The 10,000-nt window shown below is 50.0% G+C and overlaps 1 protein-coding gene across 1 annotated transcript in view; it reads right to left on the bottom strand.

Annotated features, from left to right (window-relative positions):
- Positions 1-10,000, bottom strand: part of LOC310780768 (uncharacterized protein) — a gene marked incomplete at both ends in the record, with an annotated part of 74,772 nt that overhangs the window by 22,265 nt on the left and 42,507 nt on the right. Inside the window, one exon of the mRNA XM_083641272.1 lies at positions 652-820. Within this exon, the coding sequence (XP_083497398.1) occupies positions 652-820 (169 nt within the window). The remainder of the gene's footprint in view (positions 1-651; positions 821-10,000) is intronic.

Here is a 10,000-nt window from a genome sequence, read left to right as displayed (position 1 = left end):
TGTAGCCTACATGTGGGGCAAAAACAAATCAAAACAAAAAAACACTGCATGTTTTACTTCCGGTGAGGTCAAGGAAAAGGTAGGAAAAGGAGGTAGACAATATATCGAAATATCGCAATATTCAATATATCGCAATACTAGCATATCGCGATATCGCAACACTATCGTATCGTGACTCAAGTATCGTTTTAGTATCGTATCGTGGGCATCTGGTGATTCCCACCCCTACTATACATATGTCTGTGTGTGGGGGCGTCCATGTAGTGCAGTGGTAGATTCCCTGCCTACCAATACGAGGGTTGCAGGTTCGAGCCCCTATGTTTTGGCCGTGTTGGCCGTGTCTGCAGGTGGGAAGCCGGATTAAGGGTATGTGTCTTGGTCGCTGCTGCACTAGTGCCTCCTCTGGTCAGTCGGGGTGTCTCCAGGGGAAAAAAAGCAAGGGGGGTTCACATGGGGGTCAGAAAGAAAAAACGATCATAAACTGATCATCATTGTCCTGGTCCTGCAATGATGCTATGCTCCGGTGCTTAATATGATGCTATGATGCTATGCTCCGGTGCTTAATATGCCTCATTTTGATATTCTGTGCATCAGTCATTTTGGAGATGAGCATTAGCGTGTGCGTGTTGCGTGCGTGTATGTGCACGTTACCTGTGATGGCGTGATGGGAGAAGGCCTCTACGTAGGTCAGGTAGTTGTGAGGACAGTGCTTCTTGAGCCACTTGCAGACGTCCTGTTGGGTCCACAGCACCACGGGCTTGGACAGACTGGACAACGTGGGACTGGTGTGGTACACGGTGAAGGCCTCGCCCGGACGCAGCTGAAGACACACAGCAAGCAGAGGGTACAGAGTCCAATTAACCGGCTGTGTAGTCAAGAGATGAAGCAGACTGAGTGTGTGAGAGAGGAGTGTTTGTGTGGGCGGGCGTGTGTGTATTTGTAGTTTCCTGAGGTATGACAGGTACATTTTGGTATTATTATCGCCTTGTAAATTGCTCTAGCCTGCTGAGATATCCGGCATGGGGGATTTTAGAGTTGCTCCGATCGATCGGCACGTGATCGGAATCGGCCGATTTGGCCTTTTTCGGCTTTGATCGGAGTTATCAAAAGTGCCGATCAAACAAGGCCGATCAGAATGACACAAAATATGCAACAACTACTACCAGAGACGTTTCAATATAGAGATAGTGCACTCCCAGGCTGCCAAGTAGTATTCTTCCGGTCTCCTAAAGGGCAGCTTGTGATTGGCTGTCTCTCCGTGTCATGAAGCTTCATTGGCTCCCAAGTTTCCTTAGGGGGCGTGGTGGTAGTGGCGAAAAAGTGTTTGGAAGTTGCACTCTCTCTATAGCGAAAGCAGCTTGGGCGACACAGCACAGCAGCTAACATGGCGTCGCCTGTCTGGCAATTTTACAACTTGTTGGAGAAGGACAACAAATTTGCCGTTTGCATTGTGTGCTCAAAGGAGATACCGCGTGGAGGAACGCAGCAGAAGAGTTTCAACACTACGGACCTCATAAGACATTTGAAGGTTTCCCACGTCAAGGAATTTGAGGAGTTTACAAAGTTGGCGAGCGCTAAGGCAGCGAAAGAGCGTGCAGCAACCGAACGCCACTCACTCAGCTAACTGTAACAGAGACATTGAAACGACAGCAACGACAGCAAGAAACGAAAATAAATAAATGCAAAGCTAATGGAATTCATATGTCTTGATCAGCAGCCGCTGTCTGTTGCGGAAGACCTCGGGTTCAAACGCCTCATGTCCTGCTTGGATCCACGTTACACGCTGCCAGGACGTAAATATTTAACTGACGTTTGCCTGCCGGAATTATACCAAATTGTGTACAAGCACATCGAGAGCCTTATGAAAGACAACACCACGTCAATCAGCTTCACGACTGACATTTGGAGTTCGAGTGTCTGTCCTATGTCCATGCTGAGCCTAACTGCGCAGTTTATTGATGAAAAGTTCGACCTGAACAAAGTTGTACTTCACTCACAAGAGTTTTCTGGGTCACACACCGCGGAGGCTATCGCTGCAGCTTTCACAGACATGTTCCAAGCTGTGTTGGTGCACATGTTGTGTACATAGTATTATATTTTTTGTTTTATAAGACTGTATTTATTTTTCCACAGGAAAGCTACAGTATACAGTCTACTCTGTAAGCTCCAAGTTGTCTAAGAGAGTGTCTCTAGAGAGAGTTGCATGTTGCCTTAGCCTGCAATAAAACGGTTGTCAATTCATGATACTTTCTCATCTCCTAATTTTAATACTTAATATACAATGTCGATGTTGTTAAGAATAATTAAATATATGAATAATGCGACACAATAAATAGAAGGCTTGAATTGATGGTGATCGGTGATCGGCCATATCGGGATCGGCAGATACTGCTTCCAGTGATCGGTGATCGGTGATCGGCCTCAAAAAAGCTGATCGGAGCATCTCTAGGGGATTTAATGCCACAGTCTTCTCTAAAAATCCCTTCAGGAAGTTTTGGGTAAATTACAAATTAAAAAATTTGGTGCAGAGAAATAAATTCACAGAAGGAAAACAGCTTATCGGGGGGGGGGGGGCTTATAAATAAGATTGGATTACAATCATAATAGCCACGTTTTTTTTTTTTTTTTTTTTTTTTACCTTTATACAGGGGGAGTCTCACTGAGAGCAATGCTGTCTTTTTCAGGAGCGCCCTGTTCACATTCACACACACACACACATTCACACCTGGAAGCTGACCAGTAGCCTACAACCACAGTCTGATCTGCTGGCTGACTGAGCAGCTCCACAGGAGCGGTTGGGGGTTAAGGGCCTTGCTCAAGGGCACCTCAGTGGTGGTAATGAGGGAGAGGGGCCAAGCGCTGCCTTTTCACTTTCCCCACCCAAGATTTATCCTGCCGGTCCCGGGGATTGAACCGACGACCTTCCGGTCACAAGCTCGCTTCTCTAACCATCGGGCCGCCACTGCCCACAACTTTAACCATTCGCCTAGTATTAAAAGGTTATCATCTACTGTACATGTCGATGCACATACGGGAATATTAGCAAGGAATGACATTCACATAGCGTGGTAACTAAGGTGTAAAAGGACAAACAGACACGGTTCCTCTCATTAAAATGAGCATCCAGTTTCTCACCTCTCGACCCTAATTTACAGAGAAGCATGCAAAGCCGCCGTTTCCAGCGCATCATCATCACGACCGCCATGTTTTCTCACACGCGTTGCCCCAGTTGTGTAGAATATCCAAGTTCACCTCCTCCGCCGGCAATGCACCTTGGTATGCTAATTACATTCCATCTATTATTTCTAAAGGCGTCAACATGAGCAGCATCACTGTGTGCAATAATACTGTAGCTAGCGTCTTCTTTTCCTGATGTCATTTCTCATGACAGCAATAGCTTTCATTGTGGCACCTCAGTTTATTGCATAATGTGTGTCATTTTATTGTGACACTGTGCATAATATTCAGATGTGTCAGTGTGTTGTTTTGATGTGCGTTGCGTGCGTGTGTGCGTGTGTGTGCGCGCGTGCGTGTGTATTTGCATGTGTGTGAATTTGCTAGGCTAGACTCGTCTCTTTTCCAGGTCAACTCTATTATGCAGGCAGCAGCACTAGCTGTGGTTTGCATCTATCGTGTGCGAGCTGTCACCATGTCGGCCATCTTTATCGTTCAATTACATGAGCGCACAACAAGTCTCTCTCTCTCTCTCTCTCCCCATCACTAGATTCCTCTCTATCTCTGGCATCCATTGTGTGGCCTGGCCATGTGCAGTGAATTGATATGGGCATTGAAAGGAGGTCACAGTCAGTTCACATGGTCAGAAAACACAGCATCTCCTTGTCTCTCTCTCTCTCGGCTCTCTGTCCTGACCCGCTCCCATATCTAATCCATTCATTCGTGCTCTGACTGAGCCAAGTCCACAACAAAGACTCTGGGCTGATTTTCAATAGAGAGCAGTTTGAAATGCTGCCAAACATTCTGCTCCACAACTGACTGCATTTCATAGGATTATCCACGCTAAAGTGTCATACTGTACACAAAAAAAATGCAATTTGCGGGCGTCCGGGTTCTGTGTGTGCGGCGTTAGATTCCCTGAACTATCAACACGAGGGTCGCAGGTTCGAGCTCCCCGTGTTACCTCCGGCTTGGTGGGGCATCGATACAGGCACAATCGGCCGTGTCTGCGGGTGGGAAGCCGGATTAAGGTTAAGTGTCCTTGGTAGCTGCACTAGTTGCCTCCTCTGGTCGGTCGGGGGGCACCTGTTCAGGGGGGTGGGGGGGGGGGGGAGTTGGGGGAATAGCGTGATCCTAACACGCGCTATCTCCTGCATGTGCTAGTCTACAGCTCTCTCCAGATCGGCAGAGGGGGTCGAGCAACGACCGGGACACCATAACTGGGGAGTGGCCAAAAGGAGAAGGGGGGGTGGGGCTTGATTAAAAACCAAGAAAAAAATGCAATTTGCACGCACACATGCATGCAATATCCAACGTTGTCACTTCTGCCTTTTCTTTTATGACACAAAGAACGGCCCCCCATAACACTTTTCACATCTCAATATATAAAAGCCTATATGACAATTTATACCTGTGCCAAGCTTGCCGTAATAAGATCTCCGCCAATTTAAGCACAAATCAGCCCTATCAAGTTCTGGCTCGTCCCCAGCTCGCTCGGCGCGTTCTGCTTTGTAGGCCTTAATTGAAAACAACGTCCGTCTCCGGCTCCAAGCTCCAGTGCGGTTCGCTGGGCTTCTAATTACGCACAGACTTCTATCCCGGCTCAATGGAGCGACGGAGCCATTTTAATAACCCAAATTTACTGCAACCCCCCCCCCCCCCCATCGTTAATTGAGATGGAGTTAGCGGAGGTGTGGAAATGCTCGCTCGTTCGGATGATTGAGTGTGGATGTGGGGGGGGGGGGGGGTTGGGGACACGCTCCTTCATCTGAGGGTGTCTACTGTATTATCTCTATCTCTGCAGGGAAATGGGCTTCTAGCATGCTGATTTAGCTTCTGTCATCTTTTACACTCCTTATATTGACGCAAGGCAAATAAATCTGGGAGTGACCGTGTGACACGCGGGAGGGCAGAAGATACAGGAGGCAGGCAGGGAGGGAAAAAGTTACGAGGAGGAGGAGGAGAGAGCTACACTGACAGCTGAACCGTGGGGCCGTGAGATGGAGGAAGAGGAAGAGTGAAGCAGCTGGGGAAAGAAATCTCAAGATGAAAACAATAGAGACGCTGAAAGACAAGAAGAAAGGCGGAGGGGTGGAGCAGTGGGGTGGGGTGAGGTGAGGTGGGTTGTGGGGGGGCTGGAGCGTGGCAATCAGTAATTTGACGGCGGCTCACATCTCGGCGTGAGTAATGGCCTTCATCATCAAGGAACCGGGCAGAAGGGAAATGGAACGACGGCTCCCCATCATCTCTCCTCCTCCTCCTCCTCCTCTTCCTCCTCCTCCTCCTCCTCCCTCGCTCTTCTTGTCCTGATCTGAGGCACATCCATCAAACTCTATCTCCGCTGGCCAGGTCTCTCTGGTGTACCCGCTCACCCTTTGCCACCGGCCCACCCTGCCCCCCCACACACCCCTCCCGAGACCTACTTCTGTCCAACAGGAGGCGCTACCTCATTCATTACACACGGGGGGGGTGGGGTGGGGGGGGGGGGGGGGGTGGAGGTGAGATTGAAGGATGGGGGAAGGGAAAGAAAGGGGAGGCAAAGAGAGTGGAAGTATAATTAGAGATGGGGAGTATAGAAGAGGAAGAGGAAGAGGAAGAGGGGGGGGGGGGCAGGAACACGATCCGGCACCTCGCGGTTTTGAACGACCTGCATTCCGGTACCTGTTTGCGTGGACCGCCACCTGGTGGCATGAAACCGGTTTTTGCCAAGCTGGCTGCCGCCCTAAACCTGGTTCTTTCTGAAGGTCGGAAGGCTGACGACTGACTGACAACAAAACAAACAAAAAACTTGAGTGACATCACCAATGACATCACTCACTGATGACATCACTGACAACATCACAATTGCTCGAGTGACATCACTGGGAAGGCTGACCGACTCACACAACCCCGAGGACAAAATGACGTCATCATCAGTGGCCGGCAGCCAGCGGCATTATTTTTGCCAGGTAGCCAGATGACCGATGAGGTCATCAGTGATGTCATCAGTAACACACACGCTGCTGCCTGGCATATAGCGAATTCGTGCTTGTCCGTGTAATAGTCCCAGCTGACTCTTCTTTCCGTTCCCCTCCCGTCCAAAAAGCCTGTCTCATTTCCATACGAACAGGTGAATATATTAGAAAGTAATAACAAACGGATAGCAATCACGTCACACATGACTGAGCTGCTCTGCAGAGTGTGTTATGAGAAGGTTCAGTTCAGTTCAGTTCAGTTAAATATCCCCTTATCACAAGCATGTCTGAAAGGAATTTCACACTCATATACTACAGCATATCTACACACAACACATTTGATTAGATTATATACATTATGATACTAGAAAAACACAGCATTTTTGTCTTTGCACTGTGGGAGGAAACCCACGCAAACTCCACACAGAAAGGAGCGGTGGAGATTCAAACCCGAGACCGTCTTGCTGTAGTAGTGCTAAACCACTGAGCCAGGTTCAGACAGCAACATAAGTGTTGAATTTGCTGTCCATAATGTCCGCTGTGTGGACTATTTTGGAAAATTAGACAAGGTTAGCATGATTTGTTTTGTTTGCAAACGTGTTGGCGTATTCTGTAATCTATTAGGGGACAATCAAAATTCATATTTGAATAGATGACTGCGAAACAGAGGTTTTTGGGAGTGCAGACCTGTAAGTCCCACAGTCACAAATGCGGGCAATTGTGCATGTTAGATAGTCCTGATTCTAAATAGCTGAATCACTTGGTTTGACCAAGTAAAACTATTCAATGCCTTCCGTCATTAATGGAGTTGTTTGAGGGAAAAGTCAATGACAGGTGGCCAATGGAACTCACACAAATACAAATTATCTCCAATTTGACTTTGACATAATCTCTAAGGAGAAACTCACAGACAGACAGTGAATAATACACTAACTAGATCTGTCATCTTCAGACGACAGCATGTGTGACAGACACAAGTTGCATCTCTGTCATATCCACCCTGTCTTCCCACTCCTCTCCCTTCCCCCTTCGCTTCTTTCTCTGGACGTCTGTATTGATTTCATCACTCTGATTGTGTCTTCAAACTGCTTATTCGTCCTTCCCTGCTTACTTCGTCCCATCATGTCTCTCATCCCCTTGTATTTGCTCCTCCTTTTGTATTCCCTCTGCCTGCCATCCTCCATCTCTGCCTCCCTGTCCTGCTCTGTCTCCATGTCCTGCTCTGTCTCCATGTCCTGCTCTGCCTCACTGTCCTGCTCTGCCCGCCTGTCCTGCTCTGTCTCCATGTCCTGCTCTGTCTCCCTGTCCTGCTCTCCCTCCCTGTCCTGCTCTGCCCCCCTGTCCTGCTCTGTCTCCATGTCCTGCTCTGCCTCCCTGTCCTGCTCTGTCTCCCTGTCCTGCTCTGCCTCCCTGTCCTGCTCTGCCTCCCTGTCCTGCCCTGCCTCCCTGTCCTGCTCTGCCTCCCTGTCCTGCCCTGCCCTGAGTGCAGCTCAATCAGGGATTAGTGCAAAGTCAGGGGAGCCTGGAGGCTCTTTGTGAGCGATAAGACCTCTCTTCCTGCTTGCCCCTGTCACCACGCATCTAAAGCCTGCCTGACATCGATCAAAGATGCTCAGCCAATTAACAGAGTAAAGATCTTTGTGCGCGGGACGGGTGTGTTTGTACAGTTGAAGTTGGAAGTTGACACACAGTTGAAGTCATTAAAAATCCTTTTTTAATCACGACACAGATTTCACTATAGTTTGGCAAGTCGTTAGCACATTACACTACTCAGACGTTTACATACACTTAAGCAGCTTGGGCTAAGAGTAGGGCTAAGATAGCCCCAGGCTAACTTAGCGCCGTTTCACACACGTATTGTTAACGATGTGTGGTGGAGATAGAAAGTCGCGGTTGAGCAGGGCCAGCTAGCCGGGGCTGAAGTCAGGGTTAGCCCACTTTGGAGTGGGCCTGGATCGTGCGAGTGTGAACGCTCTCTTAGCCCTGGGCTAGCAGCTCTCTTAGCCCTGGGCTAGCAGCTCTCTTAGCCCTGGGCTAGCAGCTTTCTTAGCCCTGGGCTAGCAGCTCTCTTAGCCCTGGGCTAGCAGCTTTGTTAGCCCTGGGCTAGCAGCTCTCTTAGCCCTGGGCTAGCAGCTTTCTTAGCCCTGGGCTAGCAGCTCTCTTAGCCCTGGGCTAGCAGCTTTCTTAGCCCTGGGCTAGCAGCTCTCTTAGCCCTGGGCTAGCAGCTTTCTTAGCCCTGGGCTAGCAGCTCTCTTAGCCCTGGGCTAGCAGCTCTCTTAGCCCTGGGCTAGCAGCTCTCTTAGCCCTGGGCTAGCAGCTTTCTTAGCCCTGGGTTAGCAGCTCTCTTAGCCCTGGGCTAGCAGCTCTCTTAGCCCTGGGCTAGCAGCTTTCTTAGCCCTGGGCTAGCAGCTTTCTTAGCCCTGGGCTAGCCCTGGGCTAGCAGCTCTCTTAGCCCTGGGCTAGCAGCTTTCTTAGCCCTGGGCTAGCAGCTCTCTTAGCCCTGGGCTAGCAGCTTTCTTAGCCCTGGGCTAGCAGCTCTCTTAGCCCTGGGCTAGCAGCTTTCTTAGCCCTGGGCTAGCAGCTCTCTTAGCCCTGGGCTAGCAGCTCTCTTAGCCCTGGGCTAGCAGCTCTCTTAGCCCTGGGCTAGCAGCTCTCTTAGCCCTGGGCTAGCAGCTCTCTTAGCCCTGGGCTAGCAGCTTTCTTAGCCCTGGGCTAGCAGCTCTCTTAGCCCTGGGCTAGCAGCTCTCTTAGCCCTGGGCTGGCAGCTCTCTTAGCCCTGGGCTGGCAGCTCTCTTAGCCCTGGGCTAAGAGACTGACTTAACCCCGGCTAAGTGTAGTGTGGAAAGCCCTGATCATACTTGTGGGCGTTAATGTCTCTCTCTCCCTGTCTCTCTGTCCCTCTCTTGCTCATCTCTCTCCCTGTCTCTCTGCCTGTCCCTCTCTCGCTCATCTCTCTCTCCCCGTCACTCTCTCGCTCATCTCTCTCTCCCTGTCACTCTCTCGCTCATCTCTCTCTCCCTGTCTCTCTGTCCCTCTCTCGCTCATCTCTCTCTCCCCGTCACTCTCTCGCTCATCTCTCTCTCCCTGTCACTCTCTTGCTCATCTCTCTCTCCCTGTCTCTCTGTCCCTCTCTCGCTCATCTCTCTCTCCCCGTCACTCTCTCGCTCATCTCTCTCTCCCTGTCACTCTCTCGCTCATCTCTCTCTCCCTGTCTGTCTCTGTCCCTCTCTCGCTCATCTCTCTCTCCCTGTCTCTCTGTCCCTCTCTCCATCGCTCTGTCCCTCTCTTGCTCAGCTCTCATCCCTCTCTCCGTGGCTCTGTCCCTCCCTCATCTCTCTCTCTCTCCATTGTCATTATTTAATGAGACCTTTCATCTGTCTCCTCAACCCCAAAGACCCTGACGGATCCTGACACCGCCCATCAGTCATATCGCCCATTCAGCGGCACACCTCCTATCTCCTCCACACCTCTCTCCATCAGCTCTCATCTGATCTCATCCTTCTCCTCTGAATGAATCATCCCTCTCTGTAGTGTCTATTGTGTGTCTAGTGTCGTGTGTGTGTGCGTGTGTGTGTGTGTGTGTGTGTGTGTGTGTGTGTGTGTCCTGTCAGCCTCCATCAGCCTCCCACAGCTCAGCCTGTGCTTGTCCTCAGGATTCAGATTGTGTAAATGTCTCGCAGTCATGAAAAGGGCCAGATGGGTTTTCCACAAAGCTCTCTGTTAACCATGACTCAGGCTTGTCTCTGTTAACCATGACTCAGGCTTGTCAGCGACTATTAGGACCAGAGGACAATACAGGAGAGAACATTTCTACTTGACTAGCCCCCCTCCCCTTACACCACATCCTAGGGGTGGGAATCACCAGATGCCCA

Source organism: Poromitra crassiceps, assembly GCF_964638095.1.
Source record: "Poromitra crassiceps genome assembly, chromosome: 8".
Lineage (NCBI taxonomy): Eukaryota > Metazoa > Chordata > Actinopteri > Beryciformes > Melamphaidae > Poromitra > Poromitra crassiceps.
This window is presented reverse-complemented; position numbering and strand designations above follow the sequence as displayed.